This window comes from Tenrec ecaudatus, chromosome 6 (genome assembly GCF_050624435.1).
Source record: "Tenrec ecaudatus isolate mTenEca1 chromosome 6, mTenEca1.hap1, whole genome shotgun sequence".
NCBI lineage: Eukaryota > Metazoa > Chordata > Mammalia > Afrosoricida > Tenrecidae > Tenrec > Tenrec ecaudatus.
The window spans coordinates 160241730-160263783 of record NC_134535.1 but is presented as its reverse complement, the minus strand read 5'-3'; the positions used below and the strand labels follow the sequence as shown (position 1 = coordinate 160263783).

General features: G+C 44.2%; 1 protein-coding gene across 2 annotated transcripts in view; it reads left to right on the top strand.

Annotated features, from left to right (window-relative positions):
- Positions 1 to 22054, top strand: part of FBH1 (F-box DNA helicase 1) — a 50089-nt gene that overhangs the window by 9524 nt on the left and 18511 nt on the right. For both annotated transcript variants that reach the window (XM_075552427.1, XM_075552426.1), the window contains exons 2-11: positions 1251 to 1406; positions 4086 to 4672; positions 7151 to 7281; positions 7394 to 7532; positions 9269 to 9459; positions 15438 to 15530; positions 16000 to 16094; positions 18886 to 19054; positions 20309 to 20531; positions 21249 to 21336. In XM_075552427.1, coding sequence (XP_075408542.1) covers positions 1251 to 1406; positions 4086 to 4672; positions 7151 to 7281; positions 7394 to 7532; positions 9269 to 9459; positions 15438 to 15530; positions 16000 to 16094; positions 18886 to 19054; positions 20309 to 20531; positions 21249 to 21336 — 1872 coding nt within the window. The remainder of the gene's footprint in view (positions 1 to 1250; positions 1407 to 4085; positions 4673 to 7150; positions 7282 to 7393; positions 7533 to 9268; positions 9460 to 15437; positions 15531 to 15999; positions 16095 to 18885; positions 19055 to 20308; positions 20532 to 21248; positions 21337 to 22054) is intronic.

Below are 22054 nucleotides of genomic sequence, written 5' to 3'. Positions count from 1 at the left end.
AGGGTGATTTCTGAAGAGGCTGATGGACAGAGGGAATTAACAATAGACTGCTCGATCCTCACCGATGAAACATGCAAACGACACCGGGCAGATTTACCGGTGTTTTCGTCGTAGACCTAGGTTCGAGCTTAAAGAAAATGTTGAGTGAGATTCTGGCATTTGCTACCCGAGTTTCTGCAAGTATTTTTAGGAGCTGTGAAAGTATGATACTGGCAGGAACCAGTGTTATTCTCTTGTCTGTCTTCTGTAAAAGATAAAACAGATATATAGAACATGTCTATTCTCATCCCCCTTTTAAAGTACAAGTAGTATATTTTTATCTTTGGTGCCATAAGGAGGTAGCTAGATCTTCTAAATAATAATAGACACAGCAACATACAGAATCCTGGCGAACCATGAAGAAGAATTACTTGACAGCAAACTGATGGTATAAAACTGCACTTATGATGCTCTTCAGAGAGGATGCTCAGTACAGTTGCAGCTGTGATACACTGATAAGGGAGGGCATGATATTTCTTCTTCCTCAGAGGGTTCCTATGAGTCGTAGTTAACTCAATGGCAGTGGTATTGGTTTGGGTTCTTTGGAAGGTCTTTTTAAGCAAATTAAATTCTCCTCTATTGGGGTGGGGGTAGGGAGTGGGGGCAGGGAGCTTGCTCCCAATTTAACTCATTGCCCAGTCCTGAGTTTGTCTGAAGGCTGAGAGTCACAGACATGGCCAGCCTCTCAAGGAATCTACAGCTTGTTTCGTTAGTCACTGCTGTTTGCTACTGAGACTTGGAAAGGTTGCCTGGTATTCAGGGAAGGTGGGTGAGTCTCCTTTTTACAATGTGGGTGAATTTATTTTTTAAAAGCTATTGCCATCTCTTAAAAGACTTGCATTCATTATGGCAACAGATGGCCTGGAAAAAGTCGAAGAAAAGATGCCAAATCTTCACAATCCCTTCCTGGAGAGTTATTTTGATTTAAGCATTTCATTATCAGAGCTTTTAGAAAGTGAAATACAAAGAAATTCATTTTCGGATTTTATTTTTAGGACTCCTTTTTTTACATTCTACAGAAGAGATACTAAAGAATTGTGAAATGACAAAGAGTTGATGGGCGTGTAAATGAGAGGGAAAGATTGGGTGATCCACGGACTCAACCATCAGCTACTGTCTTCCTGAAAATTGAGTTGAATTTGCCAGGTAGCTTGTAGAATTGGTGACAACTAACGAGTATCCCATTTCTTCTGCCCATTGGTACACAACAGTGAGACGGTTTAAACGGAAGCATCTTACAGCCATCGACTGCCAACATTTGGCTCCGAGTCACTTGGCTGTGACCCAGCCCTTCGGTCAAAGATGGACAAACAGAGATCCGAACCATGGTCTCTATCCTAGATCCAGACCAAAAAGAGGGAGTAGGGGTATGTCTTCCCAACCCGTATCTTGCATTTCAAAATCTGTGGTTGTGTGTGGCCTTTGACTGTCTTCCCACTTTCAAAGTACTCATAAATGTTCCTGCTGTGACTCTGAAGCCCTATTGCAATAGTTGGACACCTGTTAAAACGACACGTGCGTTTTCCATGGAAAATTCCATCCTATTTAGGAAAAGCTTTAGGAATATGTGATGGAATGGCAGCCATTATCGTAAAGCCTGCCTAATCGTAAAGCGATAGAAAATGTTAGCCAATATCGCCAACACCCCAATCTCCATCCAGGGTCATTGCTTGAGTCTTCAGTAACCCTCTTTGGCTAATCTGTTGCTAGAGTCACCACGTCACTTTCCCACAGAACATTTCCCCTAGTGCTTTTGTGGCAGACTGCTGCAGTAACCCTTTTGATTCGGGGCGGCGGGGGTGGGGGGGTGTCCTTGAGTTAATATTCTTGAATACCGTGTTCTGCCCTGACACTGCCCTTCCCGAAAGCCCATAGTAAAATGTTTCCACTTTGCTCTTTGAGGTTCAGGCTCAAAGTCACCACCACCTTACATGTGAAAGTTCCACTTCTGAGAGTGTGGTTTTCTTGCTACCATTCTATATGCCAAAGAAAATTTTACTCATGTTAATATATACCTGCTGATTGTGGTAGCGGTTGTACAGTACTGCTTAATGTGATTTAACTGTGGAATGATATGATGTCTGGATTAGCTCCTAATAAAATAGTTTTGGGGAAGGGAAAATATATATATGCAGTATAATCTATTTAGTTGTATTTCCCTTTGACATGTAATTTCAGAATGCAACTCAAATCTTTAGTTTTCGTTGCTTTAAAGAATCACTACCTTTCTCTCCTTTACATGTTGGAATATGTATTTTTTCTCTTACTGTGTGGAAGGAAGTACTATGGCCAATTGTATGAGACCGCTTCAACCTTAATTATATGTTGTGTGATGTTTAATTTATTGTTTTATGTGTCAACCTCTTGTCATTTTGTCAGTTCTTTACTGATACGGATTTTGTCAACATCTATATGTTATACATGTGTAGTTCTAGTGCTGTACTTGTATTAGGCTGTTAATGAAATGTTGCTAAGATTGAATTAAACAATTAGGAAATATCAGGTTTTAAGCAAGACTTTACTGATTGCAAAACCGTTTATCAAACTGTCCCAGATGCATTTATAATTGCTTTTTTAGTCCTAATCAAAAAGTATTACTTTACATTCTTTAAAAGTTATTGTAATCTACTTTTACTTCATTCTCTCCTTTTCCAAAGTGAGAATTTTAGCAACAGCTATTTAGAGAGCTATGTATATTGTTATGTATTGAAAAGGTGTTTAAATACATTTTCGCATTTAAAAATGTTCTTGTAGGAATTAAGAAATCCAGTGCTGATACATGGAACCATCGTTTGGGCATTCCTAAGGGGACCTTTAGGACCCCCTAATGGGGTAGTGGTCCTGTGTTGGGCCGCTCATGGCTAGGTCAGCACTTTGAAACCACCAACTGCTCTGTGGGAGGGAGGTGAGGCTTTCCACCCAGAAAGAGTTACAGTCTCGGAAATCCCCAGGGGCAGTTCTACCCTGTCCCCTCCCGTCTCTGTGAGTCTCAAGGAACTGGATGGCCATGAGTCTGGCGTTTGAGCATTCAGGGCTTCAAAGGGAGGCTTAGTGGTGCATGTGTTAGATGTTTGGCTGCTAATTACAAGGTCAACAGTTCAAACCCACAGGCTCCTCCATGGTAGAAAGATTTACATCGAGGGTCTCTAAGCGGTGGAAGTGACTCGGTAGCAGCAGAGTTGGGTTTTGGAAGTGTCTTAAAAGGTGGTGTGGTGGCACAGTACCAGTCACTCAGCTGCTGAGTGACTGGTGCTCTGCTGGAGAAAGCTGTGGCCTGTCTGCTTCAGTAAAGACCGTGGCCTTGGGAAACCTTAGAGGGCAGTTCTGTTGGGTCGCTTTGAGCTTGATGGAGTGGGCAGCAGTGGCAGGGAAACCTGACCGTTCACTGACAGCGAATGCCTTGTAGAGGAATGTGCAGAACAGAGTAGGTTTCACTCTAATAATATGAAGATAATTCTGACCCTTCCCTTTTTACTTAAAAATAAATTCATGTGTCAGCTTCACCCAGGAGGAAATAAAAATTCTAGTGAGTTTCCCTACTCCGTCTTAGCATCCAGACCAGCCCAAGAAGAGGAGTGTGTTTTTCTGAAGCCTGATTCTCTAAAGGGAATTCCTCTTTCTTTGTCCTTCGACAAACTTAGATTGTCTGTTGTCGGAGCAGGCCACGAGACATGCATGTTTATAATTCCATGATATGTCGACGTGAGTGGTTGTGGTGGTGTTTTGGTTTTGTTTTTGTCCATCCAGTCAGGGATTGCCAGATGTGATGTGGGTCTTCACACCATCCAAAGACCGATCTCTTTCTTTCCAATTGTGTGTCTGCTTAAATGACAGAGCCCACGTATAAGTATGTATTTTCAATTAGCTACGTACACGAGTCAGTTGACTAATACATATCCTAGTGCCTTCCTCGTCTCTCTGTTAACATAGAGCATTCGAATTTTGTTTTATTTGAGTCAGCGGCCATCACTCATTGCCTGTTCATTCTGTGTGTGTGTGTGTGTGTGTGTGTGTGTGTGTGTGTGTGTGTGTGTGTATCTCTACAGGTCGAGGATGTCAGAGGCACAGCACTGAATTCTTCCTGCCTGGCCAGCGGCAGTGCACCAATGACATGGCCAGAAGCAGTTCTGATGGCAAAGAGAGCTACAAGGACTCCGAGGGTGACATGATCTTTCCCACTGATGGCAGTTATGATGCCCTTCTTCAGGAGGGCGATGGAGAAGCGGGGCTGGACTCTGCAGGATCTACTCTGCCTTCAAGGAAGCGGTCTCAATCCTTTGAGGAAGATAGTACCCACGATACGGGGACCAGCCAGTGGGATGGGGTTTCTAAGAAAACCGCCCGGCATCGTTCGTCCCTGTCATGCAAAAGGCCGAGGGAAGTTAGACAAGGTGCAGATGACTGCCTCTCTACAGAAACTCACCGAGAAATTGAGGACATCGGTCCTGACCCCATTCCTGACACATACTATGGGCTTCTTGGGACCTTGCCTTGCCAGGAACCCCCGAGCCTCATTTGTAGCTTGCCCAGTGAGGTCTTGAGGCACATCTTTGCTTTCCTCCCTGTGGAAGATCTCTATTGGAATCTAAGCTTGGTGTGCCATTTATGGAGGGAGATCATCAATGACCCACTGGTAGGTAAAATGCGTACAGCCTTAGGATGTGTTCTTGCTTAGTACGTGACTCACCATCAGTTAGTACACACTTCTAATAATGGGGCTTCAGAGATGGTGGGATCCATTAGCCTCCAGATAGTGGCCCAACCTCAGTGGCGTTTAAGGCCTTCTATGTTGTCTCAGCATATTATTCCCGCCTCACCGCTCGCTTCCTTCTCAACACACCATTGCATTCTCTCCACAAGTGTACGGTATGCTGGCTCTGGACCACAGCCAGCATGTCCCACCCCCACCCATCCCACCTCCCGCTCTGTAGCTCTGTTGATATCTTTCCTGTTCGTCAAGGCTTACTGCGTAACATTAACTACTCCTTCCCGTTTCGTCCACTGAAGCGGCATGCTAATCTTTGTGCTCTCACAGCAGTCTGCCACCACATTCTGCTTTCGATTTGAGCTCTAGCCGTTCTTGCCCTTTCAGTGATGAGCTTCTGCACAGGACCCTGGCTGTGGTTCTCCATCGTTCCTTCTAAGAACCTCCTACTCACCCCTCAAAACAAATCCACTGCCATCGACTTGATGCCGACTCATAGCGACCCTTTAGGACAGGATAAAACTGCCCCTGTGGTTTCTGAGAGTATAACTCTGCCTGGGAATCAATTAGTACATGCATATTAAGATAACTCACCCTGGGGTACCTTTTGAGGTTGATTCCACAGGCAGTTCGCAAAACTCACAAAGATTTCTGTGTGCTACAGTGAATTGTGAGGAATCCTGGTCGCATAGCTGCTTCACGAGAGAAGCTTCTATAAAGATTTATAACCTAGGAAATCCTATGGAGCAGTTCTAATCTGCCATGAAGAGCTGATGAGTCAGAACCAACTCAATTGCAGTGAATACAGTTAGTCATATGAGGAGCCCTCAAGAAGTCCATGGGAAAGTGGAATTAACAGACAATGGCACTTTCCCACAAGCCCTTTGCAGCCCCATTGTATTACTAAGCTGATTCACCTGAAATGGGTGGGGCTAATAGTTTGCTTAGTTTCTTTTTTTCAAATCCCTTTTTTGGGCGCTCTTACAACATTCCATACATCCATTGTGTCAAGCCCATTTGTACATGTGTTGCCATCATCATTTCCAAAACATTTTCTTTTGACTTGAGCCCTTGGTATCGGCGCTCCTGTTTCCCCGGCCCTGCCCACCCTCCCATGCTTAGTTTCTTGTCTCTGAATTATCCATTGGAAATAGCTCAGATCCTAAGATCAGTGACATCTGCTCCTCATTAGCTCTATTTCCGAGATTCTGCATTTGGAAAAATTGTTAAAAGCAACTATCCGACTATTTTATGCATGAATGACCTAACAAACACCATCTGTTAGTAACAAACACCAAGCTATGCGGTGAGAGTCAGGCTGCCTTGAGGGTTAAGGTTGTGTGTCAGTTTGGCCGTGATTGTCGGTGGGTTGGCAGTTGCATCAGTTAGCAGTTTCGTTTTGATGTAGTTTGGCAATTGTATAATCATACAACCTTCTGTATGTTTGACGTGATCACACTCCATGTTTTGCAATAAAAACCTGGTTTTTGGAACTTCACCAGTTACTAAGTGAGGAGTGGGCACATAAGGGAGGTTTGAAAGTTCAGGTGGAGTGAAGGATGGGTATAGCGAGAGAGTAAATATTTCTAAGCACAAAAAGTTTTGGACTAAATTTCATGTTACTCTTTTCCCACTTGGGGTCTACCCACTCCCCAGTCTCTGAGAAATATTTTTCTGCTTTTCGATGTAAATTCTGGTTCGTCCTAAAAGTTCTACTAACTGCATAGTTACCGATGGGGACGAGTGAGGATTTTCTCCATCTTTGGGTAAAGCTGTCCCAGCTTGCGTTTACTTACCCCTTGAAATCCGAGGACAGTGCTATATTTGTCATCAGCAACAAGGACCTGACACATTTCGTTGCAGTCACCTGCCATGGTCTTCATGAGATTTTATCCTCCCGGAACCGTGGGGCCTTCAGGGTCCTGATATTTTCAAACCGCTATCCCCTTTGTGGCGTTTAAGCCCGTTATGTTTGTCTCAAGCTGTTATCCAGCCCGTGGCTCGCTTCTTCCTCAAGACACCATTGCCTGCGTCCCGCAGAGATGATTTGCTGTCTGCAGATCAGACTGCACACGCCTTCCCTCTCTGCATGCTGCTCCTGCCTTCCCACCCCCCACCTAGGGGCCTCGCATATTTCTGTTGCCAGGGCTTACCTCTGATACTGAGTGCTTTTTCCTATTTGACCTTGTGCTGTGAGCCAGCTGCCCAAATTAAGACCACAATAATAAGTTAGTGTTGGGACAAGGACCAAGACCCAGCTCTTCTGGTCTCTCTCTGATCTGCGGTGAGCGACATTGGCTTTTCAGCAGGTGGAAGGTTATTTATGTATTTGTGGCCTCATCTTCAAGCCAGTACCCATTGTCTGCATGCTATTTTGATTGATTGATTGATTGATTAACTTTCTAGTTCATTCCCTGGAAAAAGCTGTATCATCGCTATCTGATGAATGAAGAGCAAGCTGTCAGCAAAGTGGACGGCATCCTCTTGAGCTACGGTATAGCAAAGGAGTCCGACTTGTGTGTGCTGAACCTCATACGGTGCGTCCTCGTTTTTTCTCCTGTGAGGAGGAGGGTCACTTTTGAAGTCCCTTCCCCGAAGTTCACCTTTGTGATCCGCGCTCTCACGCACCGCTCGGTGAATGTTTTGCAGATACACGGCCACCACTAAGTGCTCCCCGAGTGTGGATCCAGAAAGGGTGCTGTGGAGCCTGAGGGATCACCCCCTCCTTCCCGAGGCGGAGGCCTGCGTACGCCAACACCTACCTGACCTGTTTACCGCCGCCGCCGGGGTATGTGCGAGGCCCTGGGGAGCCACGGCAGACTGTGGCATGTATTTCCATGGGAAGGCAGCGTAGGGGTGACTCAGTTCCAGACTCTGTTTTCAAAATCCTTATTTATGAAAGCTTTGAAGCACTTTGTTGTAAGTCTCCTTGGTGGAATACAAGGCCATCTAATTGTAGAGACTTAGGTTTGGAAGTGATGTTTGAAACTACCTTATTTAGTGCAGTTTCCCTTTTTGTTGAAGGATCTTTTGTGAAATAACCTTGAAAGGTGGCCAGCTGATCTCTGAACATTTTGATTAATCAGGATTTATTTGCACAAAAGAAATGCCTTCTTTAAGTTTCTTTAAGAGACTTGTAGTAATGTTAAAACTATTAAAGATTTAGGGCCATTATGGATTATTTCTGTGTTAGTAAATATTTTCTCCTCCAAACAAAAATCAAAAACCCCAAACTCACTGCCATGGAGTCTGTTCCAACTCATAGTGACTCCAGAGGACAAATTAGAACTGCCCCTGTGGGTTTCCCAGATGTTAAATCCGTATCGGCATAGGTGGCCTCATCTTTTCTCCTGAGGAGCGGCTGGTGGTTTTGAACTGCTGACCTTGAGATTAGCAGCCCAATTCACAGCCACCAGGGCTCCTCCTAAACATTTTTTGGGGGGCAGATATTAGTAAATGGAGCATGCTCTCTCCATCTTAATGCTAGAGAATTGTCAGTTTGATTTTTCTTCCATAAAGACTGCTGGCTTCTCCCCGCTCCCCTTTTTCTTTTCCTGTAGTGTCTTCTAAGAAAGGTGGGCACTAATTTAGTGGTTACCTGGTGTGAAAATGGTGAGGGGGGTCAATAGCCGACCTCCTCTAACTATATGTAACTAGAAAGAGAATCACAGTCCTCAGCATCAGGTGCCCGAGGCTGAGTCCTGTGAGACTGAGATCAGACAGGCGACCACTCTCCAATTTTCCTTACCAATTCTAACACTGGCAGTCCCTCCCACAGCCGTTTCTACTTCTCACCCGGGTTTAATAGTTCATTGCAATGCTCCCTCCCTCCCCCCACTCACCGGCCATACAATTGTGAGCTTGAGGTTAAAATTCAGAGTCAGACATGCTCAGGACCATAGTTCCTTGGTCAGGACAGCCTCTTTTCAGTCACGCTTGCAGGCAGGCCTCTCTCTGGGCCAGGACCCCTTGACTTGTTCCAAGTGTTTGCAAGCACAATTAACCCTGTTAGCAGTCATTCACAACGGAATCGTATGATCTGTCAGCATCTTCCACCACCTTCTCTTTTCCACCCTGGGCCCAACAGAAGCAAGTCGTTTGGAAGGTGTTGCAAAGACTAGGGCTGGAGAAGCCATATTAAAGAATTCACCGCACCTTGCCTTACTTTGGCATGATACTTGCAATTACTTGTGGACCCAAGAGCTCTGCTGGCCTGACGAGGAGTGGAGAGATGGGATACAGTTACTGTTTTTTTGCAGTGTCACTTCTACATAAGCTTCCATTTTACATCTTTTACCCGATTTAGTCTCATTAAGGAAAACGGAGCTCCAACCTCACGTAGAACAGAGTGTGAAAGGGAAGGCTCCCCTTCTTGCGCAGCTCGTGTTCGAGACGCTTGGATTCAGTCTACACTCCCCAGACCCCAACTGAGTGTTCTTCCTTTGTTGTCTGGTCTGACTGGTTCGTTGTAACCTATGTTCTTGTGTCTTTTTTCCCATCCCTGGGCCACCTCGCGCCCCACAGGGGGTCAACGTGTGGGCTTTGGTAGCAGCCATCATTCTCCTCTCCAGCAGCGTGTGTGACATCCAGCAGCTGCTCCACTGCCTCAGGAGACCGAGCTCCACGGTGACCGTGCCGGACGTCACGGAGACCTTGTACTGCATAGCTGTGCTGCTCTACGCCATGAGAGAGAAGGGGATTAACATCAGCAATAGGTAAAGCCGTCGCAGGGGGTGAGGCGACCCCGTGATGGTGCGGAAAAGTTCTGCTACGGGTGCAGGTCCTGGCTCTGCCAAGTCATAGCTGTCCCATTGGGCAAAACTCCCAACGCTTGACCTCAGTGTCTCCATCTGTAAAATGACAGCGTCACGAAGTTAAATCCAGAAAGGGGCTTACCTGAACACATGAAGGTTTTGTGACTAAAAGGCGCTGGACAGCCATAAACGATCACCGAGGCAGCTTTACCTGGAAAGCCTTAGGTCAGGTATCTGTACCCAATAGAAACTTGCTTAATTCACACCCGGCCCACACTTTCTCTAGGAAGACAATAGGATCTGCTCTGTCTGTGCCTTGCCTTTGCGATACGGTGTAAGGATGCCATACGGTCTCGTTCACTTCCTCAGCTGAGACAAAACCTGTGTGCTAGGTTGGGCTGCTCATTCATAGGGACTTTAGCGGTCTCACGCACACGAGTGACGGAAGAAGCCCAGGCCGGTCTGAGAAGACAGTAGTCTGCTCTGTTGAAGATTTACAGCCTTGGAAGGCCTCAGCAGATAGCGTCGCTCTGCGCTTGAGTGGATAGAATGGCAGTGGGTTTGGTTTTGATACTCACTTTACAGCTACTTGAGCACGTACTACCTGTCAGATAGCTTTCCAGGCACGTGGCATACAAATGGGCTAAAAAAAAATAAGAATCATTGTAACGATGGTGCAGGGCTGGGCGGAGTTTTGTTCTGTTGTCCGTGGGGCGCTGTGAGTCGGAACCCACGTGCCTACATCTCACCACAGGGGATACAAAAAGGCAGGCAAGGTGCTTGCTCTGATGGAGTGTATATTCTAGTGATAGAAACATGTAACCCATAATGAAATATTTCTTTAAAAAAAATCATTTTATAGGGTCTCATACAACTGGTCACAACTCATCTGTACATTCATTGCCCTCATCATTCTCAAAACATTTGCTCTCCACTCAAGCCCCTGGCATCAGCTCTTCATTTTTCCCTTCCCTCCACTCCCCCTCCCTCATGAACCCTTGATAATTTATAAATTATTATTTTTGTCATATCTTGCACTGCCTGACATCTCCCTTCACCCATTTTTCTGTTGTCCATCCCCCAGGGAGGAGGTTATATGTAGATCTTTGTAATCAGTTCCCCCTTCCCACCCCACCTTCACTCCATCCTACTGGTATCGCCACTCTCACCACTGGTCCTGAAAGGATCATCCGCCCTGGATTCTCAGTTTCTGTCTGTACCAGTGACCATCCTCTGGTCTAGCCAGATTTGTAAGGTAGCATTGGGATCATGATAGTGGGGACGGGGGGAGGAAGCATTTAGGAACTAGAGGAAAGTTGTATGTTTCATTGTTGCTACCCTGCACCCTGATTGGCTCATCTCCTCCCCATGACCCTTCCGTAAGGGATGTCCAGTTGCCTACAGATGGGTTTTGGGTATCTACTCCACACTTCCCCTCATTCACAATGATGTGATTTTTTGTTCTAATGATGCCTGATAGCTCATCCCTTCAACACCTTGTGATCGCACAGGCTGGTGTGCTTCCTTGTGGGCTTTGTTGCTTCTGAGCTAGATGGCTGCTTGTTTACCTTAAAGCCTTTAAGACCCCAGACACTATCTCTTTTGATAGCCGGCCACCATCAGCTTTCTTCACCACATTTGCTTATTCACCTGCTTTGTTTTCAGCGATTGTGTCAGGATGGTGAGCATCATAGAACAAAGTAATCTTGCATTGAGGGAGTACTTGAGTGGAGGCCCAATGTCCATCTGTTACCTTTTTAAAAATTTATTTTTTTTCCATCTGTTACCTTAATACTAAGCCTATAAATATATGCTCATAGAGCTATTTCTCCATCCTCATATATAAATATATTTACATATGTACATGTCTTTATTTAGACCTCTTTAAATGCCCTTTGCCTCCTGGCTCTTTCCTTTATTTCCTTTGACTTTCCTCTTGTCCCACTACCATGCTTAGTCTTTATTAGGGTTACAGTAATTCCTCTTGGTTACATTACTCTTGATCACACTGTACCAGGCCTCCTACACCCTCATCGCCACTGATTTGGATCACTTGTTGTTCCATTGTCCCTGGGGTTGTTAACACCACTACCTTTCCCCTCACCTCCCCTTGTCCAATGTCCCCCATAAACTGTCGGTCCTGTTGTTTTCTCCTCCAGATTGTTCATCCAGCCTTATTTAGACAGACGTGTGGAGATCATAACATCCACAAAATAAGACAGGGTAAAACCAAGCAACAACATACAACAAACCAATGACAAAAAACAAAACACGACAAGAAAGAAAAGCTTGTAGTTAGTTCAAGGACTGTTTGTTGGCCTTTAGGAGTGTTTTCCAGTCAAGTCTGTTGGGGCACCAAGCTCTGGCCCCAAAGTCCACCTTCACCATTCCCTGGGGACCTCACCGCTCCATTCCCTTGCTGTTCTGTTGCACCCCTTAGTGTTTTGCCTTAGTGTGGCGGATTCAGATCAGGCGCAATTCCCACACTGTGGCTCCAGTGTTGTCTCCTGTAAGGCTATGGGTCAGTGAGGGATGTCGTGTCTCATAGTGGGGCCGGCCATTGCTGTCTTTTCTATGGACTGGCTTCTCTGAGCGGGAACATCGTCCTCACAGCCTGGTGGGCCAGGATGTGCCCCACCCCTTCATCTGCTCCCTTGTGCTCCGCTCAGATAGGTCTCTCTCTCAGAGCTGCAGATCGTAATGTAATATTTCAAAGGCTTCCATGCAGAAGCAACATTTGAGTTAAAACCTGCATGTCAAGGAGGAGCAAGTCGTTTTAAGACCAGGGGAGAGCATTTTAGGACACGTGGCCAGAGACACAATCCCAGCTAGGGACAACCCCCTATGTGTGACCACAGGGCTGTGCTGTGCTGCATAGGATAGCCTAGCGTTTTGCTGGTTCAGAAGTGGGTTGCCAGGGTACCTCTGAGCGAACATGAACCTCCAACCTTTTTCTGTTCCTTGTGCATACCAAATTCATCTTGTGTCTTTGGGCTGTTGCTTCTAAAATTGTGTAAGTGGTTAATACCCTGGGCTGGTGCCCCAAAGTCCAGCATGGTGGCAGTGTCGTAAACGTGAGTACACGCTTAGCAGAGGTAGATGGGCTAGGTCATGTACCATGGTGTAGACCGTGATAAAGAGTTAGGATGAAAGCCAAGCAGAATGGTTAGCTTTGGATTTGGGGAGCTCCAATTGCGGATCTGAAACGGTGAAGTCACTTGTAGTCCCGAGTTGATTCCAAACATATGACAACCTCGTGTTTTACAGAGTACAACCGCTCCATTGGTGTTTCTTGGCTGTGATTTTTATGGACGCTGATTGCCAGGCTTCCTGCCACAGTGCTGTTGGTGACTTTGAACAAGCTTTAGGTTAGTAGACAAGGGCCAGCTGTTGCACCACTCTGAGAATCTGTGGTGAACATGGGCAGCTGGATAATATAGTAGACCATGGAGAAGCAGAAGCCCCAGAGAGATTTTCCTTTCTTTGTTGATCTACAATACACACTGGAATTAGGAGACCTGCGTGGAAGAATAAGGATCCTTGGTGGTTACACGTTGCGCTGTTAACCACAAGGTTGGCAAAGAAAGAGGAGGTTTTCAAGCGGCCATCTAGCTGAGAAGCAACAAAGCCCATATGGAAGAAGCACACCAGCCTGTGGGATCAGGAGGTGTCAGTGGGATCAAGTATCAGGCATCAAAGAACAGAAGATCATATCATTGTAAATGAGGGGGACTGCAGAGTGGGGTCCCAAAGCCCATCTGTAGGCAACTGGACATCACCTTACAAGAAGGGTCGTGGGGAGGAGACGAGCCAGTCTGGGTTCAGTGGAGCAACGATAAAACATGCAACTTTCCTCTAGTTCTTGAATGCTTCCCCTCCCCCCCCACTATCATGATCCCATTTCTACCTTACAAATCCAGCTAGACCAGAGGATGTACACTGGTACAGATAAGAACTGGAAACACAGGGAATCCAGGACAGATGAACCCCTCAGGGACATTGGTGAGAGTGGCGATACTGGGAGGGTGGAGGGGAGGTTGGGGAGAAAGGGGGACTGATCACAAGGATCTATGTATAACCCCCTCCCTGAGAGATGGAAAAATAATAACAATGTATAAATTATCAAGGGTTCGTGAAGGGGTGGGCAGGGAGGGAGGGGAAAAATGAGCTGATACCAAGGGCTCAAGTAGAAAGAAAATGTTTTGAGAACGATGATGGCAACAATTGTACAAATGTGCTTGACACAATTAATGTATGTATGGATTGTGATAAGAGTTGTACGACTCCCAATAAAATGATTTTTTTAAACATTTTATTAGGGACTCATACAACTCTCACCACCATCCATACATACATCAATTGTATAAAGCACATCTGTACATTCTTTGCCCTCATCTTTGCATCGGGTCCTCTTTTTTTTTCCCCTCCCTAATAAAATGATTTAAAACAAAAATAAATGCAAATACTAAAAAAAAAAATTTAAAAAAAGGAGGCTTTCTAGTCTCATAAAGAGTTCTAGTCTTGTAAACCCACAGGGGCAGTTCTACCCTGTCTTACAGCGACTCTGTGGCAGGGAGGCTGAAGGGGAAGAATAAGGAATAATGGTTAAACACCTGCCTGTCTACTGGAAGATTGGCAGTTCCAATGTACAAGCCACACTGGGGAGAAAGTTGAAACATTGTGAATCTGGAAAGATGACACCCTTGGAGAGAAGCCCTGTGGGGCAGTTCTACGTGTGTCTTAGAGAATCACTACAAGTTGGAATTTACTCAGTGACAGCGGGGGAAAGGGACAAAATGACCCATGGCACCAGCAGAGCTGTAGCCCACTTATTCTTGGTGTAGTTCAAGGATGAGCTCCAGGGACATTTATTCTCAGAGTGTCAGAGTATTTCTTAGATGTCTGAGTTATGATTCAGTGCAATAAATATCTGCTAAGCACTGAGTTGTGAAGCATATAACTATGATATAACTAGCAGACAGATGTACAAAGGATGAATAATGTCCTGATGTACAACTGCAAGCATATGAAGTATATGTTTATATTGACCATGAAGAACAGGGACGTGGTACCGTATATACACGTGTATAAGGCGAGTTTTTCTGCACATTTTTGATGCAGTTTTGGTGGTAAAATTAGGTGCCCCGGCTGATACTCGAGTTGGCTTATACTCGAGTATATACGGGATATTGACTTTTGTGTGTTTGTATTTCTTCATGCTCTGTTGGAAGATGATCAGGGATTGAAATGTTTATTAGCATATTTGCTACTTCAAAAAGCTTGATGGTTGGACATCGCCTCGCCTCACTCTGGGGACGGGGAGTGGTGTGCCCTCATTTGTGAGAGACCGCTCCTCAGGGAGATGAGTGCATTCTGTGTGAACTGTGGACTTGAAATGGTCTAGGGCGATGAGTTTGATGATACTCAGTGCCTCTGTTGATGGACATTTGCACTAAGTCCTCTTAGTGACTGGAGGGTTATGTTGTCTTGTAATCTTTGGTAATGTTCTCTTAATATCAATATACTACCTTTCCCTTGGGGCCTTAAAAGGAACAATGGCATTCATGCTTCTGAACCAATAAGGAACAGATACACTGAGTCTCAGAAAGACTGGCTGATGGCATTGTGTTTATGTTGAAGAATCTCAGTGATGGGAGTAGAATCGACATTTCTTCTTTTGCTCTTATACGTTGAAATAATGCTTCCTTCCCAGAGCTGTGATCCTAGACAGTTTTGTGAGCAGTAATTAATATGATATTTTAGTACAAAGAACACGTGGTTTTGCCTCCTCGTGTGTGTTAGTTTTCTGTGTATTATGTGTGGGAGCACACTATTTTGCTATAAAATGGTATAATTTTTTTAAAGAAATAAGTTCAAGTGCATCTGAATAGACTGTAACTTGAATTTGAGCATAACTAAGTTTCCTTTTTCCCTGTTAGAATTCACTACAACATCTTCTATTGCCTGTACCTTCAGGAGAATTCTGGTGCACAGGTCACACGAGTTAAAGGGGAATCATCTTCTTGGCCAGGGTATGTGCACTTATATCCAAGAGGGCTTCCAAAAGCTCATGTACAAACTACATTATCATTTATTTCCCTTTTTTCATGAACTTCCTGAAATCCCCTCCCCTCATTCATATATGTGTGTATGTCTTGGGTGGGGAGCAGGGTAGGTTTTTGTCTTCCATACTTGGCTCTCTCGCATATTTAAGAAGAGGACGTATTTTATTTTTCTTTAGCAATTTTATAGAAGTATAGTTTATTTAACATTATCTTCACTTATTTAAGTGTACAGCTCAGTGGCTTTTCATTAGTTTACTGATTGTACAACCATCACCCTAGTCTAGATTTGAGAACATTTTTAGTACTCAAAAGGGGAGGTTTTTTTTTCCCTCTTGGTCCATTAAAAAAATTTTTTTTAAATCATTTTGGTTTTGGGATAGTCTGTGACCTGGTCTTTTTATTGTTTTTTCTAATTTCTTCTTGGTAATGATGATAGGAAGAAAACCACCATCCAACTTACAAATGAGCAACAGCTGATTCTGAATCATAAGATGGAGCCTCTCCAGGTGGTAAAAATCATGGCATTTGCAGGTAAGGGAGCTCACTTGTCGTAAACTGGAGAGTCAAGTTCATGATAGGAGTTTCTGTCTCTTATTACCACCCCCCCCCCTTTTCTGAGACACTTCCCAGCATCAAGCAACCTCAGAGAATCTAAAAAGCAGTTGACCAAGGCATGCGTGCCTTTCTTTCTTTTTCATGGGCTCCAGTGAGTTTCCAAACTGGAGTTCCTGTGGAAACATAGTTCATAGAGATGCCATCTGTGGTGTAGATAATGCTGGGATTGATTGGGCTAGTCATTTGTTATTGGGTATTTCCCAGCGATTAATTACTTAAGAAAAGGCACAGATAAGGGTTCATGCCCATTCACTAACTCCAAATTCGAGGGGAAAAGAGAAATGTCTTATGGGGTGACAACAGCAAGGATTCCAACACAGGCCATCCCAAGGGAATCCCACCCGTGGTCAGAATACACAGAGGTCATACACCTTTTACTTTGGAATTCACACATAGGGCAAGTCGTATACAAATATTTTTGCGTTAACTCGGATTTCGGTATTATCCTGGTGAGTAGTTGGTTGACCCTGTACAGACAGACAGAACAAGAAGGTTCTGTTTGTTTGTTTATTTATTATTTTTAAAATAAGGTTCTTTTAGTGTGCATCTCAGAATGTTTTTCTTGACTAACCAGGTAGTAGGAATTAGCCTTTTGGCCCTACTGTGAGGCAGAAAAGAGAAGGTTCTCAGCGGTATGTGGCCCTTGCAGGAGACATACACCTCCAACCTATTTGCTTGGAAGCAGTGTAGCAAATTTTGAAATTCCACGGATGCTGGCGTGAGGAACAAGGCAAATCTGGTGTGCGGTAGACAAACTACAAAACAGGAAATGCATCTAGGCTACAATATGAACCTGCTCAGAAAGTTTCAGTGGCTCCCTGATTTTGTAGATAAAGTCTTTCTACCCTTTGGGTCTAACCTATATTCTTATATATCTTGCATACTCATCCCCAGCCTCGACCAGCAAAATTCATCTGTTCACAGTCTCCTGATGTTCACGCTTATTCTCTTGTGTGAACCTTTGCATAAACTATCTTCTCTACCCAGAATCCCTTCCTGCTGCTCTTCTGCCTAAATCTCCTATTAACAGCAGTAATGGCTTATTAAACACCTGCTGTGGGCCAGGCAATGTGCTAATCCGAGCAGTCTTTTATAAAAGATGTGTTTGCTATCTCAATGTTAAAGATAAGCTGAAGCTCAGCGAGATTAAGTGATCTGTCCTGGAGTAAATAAACAAGTAAGTGGAGCCAGGATGCAAAGCTAGGTCTATTTCTCTCCACAGATAGAACTTTTTCTTTCTTAACTATTTTGTCTTCTCTTGTCAGTCTGTGTTTTTATTTTTGCTGTGCTAAATTGACTCCCATCATTTCTGCTATTTTTTGATGAAATTTTCTTCAGCCAGGCCTCTGACCGTTTACTGCAGCCATCTGAATTAATTGCTGGATATTTGGAAATTGCAGCTCAGTGGGTAGCCACGACACCACCAGCGTTCCCAAGGATTTTATTTTTGATCATAGGTGGCGTAGTGGTTACATGGTTAGCAAAGTCAGCAGTTTGAGACCACCAGCTGCTCTTCGGGAGAAAGAGGAGGCTTTCTGCTCCATAAAGAGATACTGCCCCGGAAACCCACAGGGGAAGTTCTGCCCTGTCCTCTATGTGTTGGGTCACTTATGAGTTGTAATCGACTTGATGGCAGAGAGCTACATTTCGGTTCACACTTGTTCATATAGTAAGAATAGGTAGCTTCTACAGTAAGAATAGTTATAAACACTTCTACATTATTTCATTATTTTTCCAACCAGTCCTGTTGGGGAGACAGTGAGGAGCTAGTTTTCTTTTTTCACAGATGAGGAAAGAGGCTTGTAAGGATATAATGATTCTCTATCTGATAGGTCATGTGGTCTGGGACAGAAATCTGGGTTGTTTCTTTGTTGTGTTTTTTCTTTAAAAAAACCCCAAAAAACCTTTTTAAATTATAATTTGTTATTATACTCTCATAATATTCTCTTACTGCTTTATCTGTGTTGCTATTGTATTCTAAACTAAATTAAAATGGAGGAATCTTGTTTTATCTTAATGAAATATTGAATAATTGAATGAACAACAGAAGATGGGGCAGACATGAACATTCGGAATGATTCAGAAGAATTCTTGCATCTCATATTCATGCTTTTGCTCTAGAAACATAAGTGACTCCTGGACCAACAATTTAAACCAGTATACTCACTGAGTTGATTCTGATACATAGCCACCCTCACCAGGGGTTTCTGAGAGTGTGAGTCCTTCTGGGAGCAGATGGCTTCATCGCTGCCCTACAGAGTGCGCTGGGGCTTGAACCATCGACCTCGCGATTAGCAGTCCAACATAACCCACTGCACCATTTAGCTAAGCCTAACAATAGCTACCATTTATTCATATTGAGGTCCTGCTTAGTATTATTATAATTAACATTCACACTCTGATTATGGTCTTTAGCTTTGTAAATCTTAAAAGACAGTACTTACTTATTGCTGACAAGGAAATGGAAGCTGTGTCAGGTCCAGTGGCTTGCCTTTCCTCACTCGATGAACACTCTCAGAGTTAAGATCACCACTCAGTTTTTAACCTGCCTTGGTAGTTGGCTACTCTTTCACTACAGCATTTTTACCAGTACTGAAAAATGGATCGTTGAAGAATAGTCTCAAGCAAGAGATGGAAAGCATGGTGTCCGTTAGAATATTTTTTTTCATGATCACAGGGTCACATCCTTTTCTCTTGGCTTCCTCAGGCACTGGGAAGACCTCTACATTAGTCAAGTATGCTGAAAAGTGGTCCCAGAGCAAGTTTCTGTATGTGACATTCAACAAGAGCATCGCGAAGCAGGCAGAGCGAGTCTTCCCCAGCAATGTCACCTGCAAAACCTTCCATTCCATGGCCTACGGACACGTCGGGCGGAAGTGAGCTTTTTCGTTACCATCATCAGTGTTCTTTCTTACTAATATATATCCCAGTGCAATCATGGCGCTCATTACATATCCCACTGCAATCGCGGTGGCCATTACACACCCACTGCAAATCATTGTGGTCACTGCATATCCCACTACAAACCATGGGGGCTCCCTACATATCCTAGCGCAATCGCGGTGGACATCACACACCCCACTGCAAATAATCGGCACGCTGCACATCCCACCGCAAACACGGCGCCACACTACATATCCCACTGCAAATAACCGTGGACACTACATACCCCTATGCAGTCATGGTGCTCTGCAAATCATGGTGCTCATTACATATCCCAGTGCAGCCATAGTGCTCATTACATATCCCGCCACAATCATGACGCTGATCACATCACTGCATATCCCACTGCAAACACGGCAGCCACTGCATATCCTGCTGCAAATCGTCGTGGTCACTACATACCCCTATGCAGTCACGGTGCTCTGCAAATCATGGTGCTCATTGCATATGCCGCTACAATCATGGCGCTCATTACATATCCCACTGCAATCATGGTGATCATATATGAAGCTCCTCAATGACACCAGGAAACTTTAATGCTACTAACTCCATTTACAGGCAGGAAAGATGAAGACAGATGTAGTAATTAATTCTAATGCCCAGTAAAAATACATTATGTACAAATAACAGTATAGTTTTAAAACAATAACAACTTATATATAACAATATCATAATAAAACAAATAATTCCTTTTGAGGAGGGCATTCCCCATTCTCTGAAATGAGGCAAAGTCAAAATGACGTGTCTCAAGTTCAGAGTATCACAAATCCTGTCCAGTTTTGGGCTCCCTGTTGCGGGGTGGGGAAGGAGAGGAGACTCTGCTGAGGTGTACTCAGCTCTGCCTTTGTGAGGCCTGTTGAACTAGTATTGCCTTGGGCTCAAAAGTTTGAAGGACTTTCATCAGTGGCCTCTAAGAATCTCAACTACACCCTGCAATAGTAGTGTTTGTCTTGAGCAGATGAATCATCTGGATATTCGTATGAATCCTTGGGAGTCTAGTGTAAACCTTTTCAGATCATAGTTAGACCTTGTTCAAATTTTCTAGCGCCACCCCCACCCTACCCCCACCTGCATGCTTACGAGGAGCTACTATGTGGTGTCATTGGATAGAATGGGGATGGGTGTGTGGAGACAGCTAACATTGCCGGTCAAGGCAGAAACCTTTAATTTTGGATAATGCATTACAGGTACCAGTCAAAGAAGAAATTGAATCCCTTCAAGTTAACACCCTTCATGGTCAACTCTGTCCTTACTGAAGGGAAAGGTGGATTCATAAGGGCCAAACTAGTATGCAAGACTTTAGAAAATTTCTTTGCCTCTGCTGATGAAGAACTAACTATCGATCATGTGCCTATTTGGTGTAAGAACACCCAAGGCCAGAGGGTCATGGTTGAACAGAGTGAAAAACTGGTGAGTAGTTAAGTATCCTTAGTCCTGGGGGACTGAGGGAGAATGAGAACAGTGGCACGGGACAGCAGTACTTCAGTCTTTCGCCACCTCAGAAATCCTTGCAGGAAGTTGAAGGTGGAGAGCCCTAATAAACACTGGATTTTATAGGATTTCTGCCATCAGTATACTCATAGACACCTCAGTCCTCACAACCTTCTCCTCATTGATTAGATGAGACGCAGGCATTGCATTCCTTGTCCAAAGTTATACAAGTATATAGTCGTGTCTGCTGGACTTATGACCTGAACTTATCTGAGGGTTGAGAATCTCTTTCCTATTTATTTATGTTTTTAGTTACTGGTTACTACATAGAGTTTGCTAGTGGCAAGATAAGCTAATTTCTTATTTATGAAGTCTTTTCAACCAATTCTCACTCCTTTTATGAAATAACTCAATTGGAGTCTAGAAATATAATCTCATCTTTTCTGGCTCATCAGATGGCATGATCTCTGAGATATCTTGTCACTGGGCTGGTTCTTGCCCTGCCTCTGCACTTTAGAACCAGAGACTCAGCAGTTAAAAGGTTATTTGTAGATCGAGTTAGATGATGTGAGTAATATCAGTTCACTGTACCAGGATCATGCCTTTGAGTTGATCTCTGTGTATGGAAATGGACATATGCTTTCAGGGTGCTGTGTTTTCCAGGCTCTTAAACTATGGGTATCACTTACTTTCTAGAATGGTATCTTTGAAGCGAGCAGACTTTGGGACAACATGAGGAGCCTGGGGGAATGTAAAGAAGAGGCTTACCAAATGACTCATGATGGTACGAAAATTTCCAAATCTTGGCATCTGTTAAATATAACTGCCTTGAGGAGGGGGTGGTAGGCCTAGTAGGGCTTGATCAAGGGCAGTGTCACCGAGAGGGATCACTGCAACCCAAATGAAGGCTGAGCATGGTAGTGGGACAAGAGGAAAGTCAAAGGAAATGGAGGAAGGAACTAGGAGGCAAAGGGCATTTATAGAGGTCTAAATACAAGCATGTACATATGTAAATATATTTATATATGACGACAGGAAAATAGATCTATGTGCATATACTTGTAGGTTTAGTATTAAGGTAGCAGGGGGACATTGGGCCTCCACTCAGATCCTCCCTCAACACAAGAACACTTTGTTCTAATAACCTGGCATTCTGTGATACTCACTTTCCTGACTCGATCACTGAAGACAAAGCAGGTGCATAAGCAAATGTGGTGAAGAAAGCTGATGGTGCCCGGCTATCAAAAGATAAGTGTCTGGGGTCCTAAAGGCTTGAAGTTAAACAACCAGCCATCTAACTGAGAATCAACAAAGCCCACATGGAAGAAGCATACCAGCCTGTGTGATCATGAGGTGTTGATAGGATCAGGTATCAGGCATAAAAGAACAAAAAATATTGCGAATGAGGGGGAGCCCATCTGTAGGCAACTGGACATCCCCTTACAGAAGGGTTGCGGGGAGGAGAAGAGCCAGTCAGGGTGCAGTATTTCACCGATGAAACA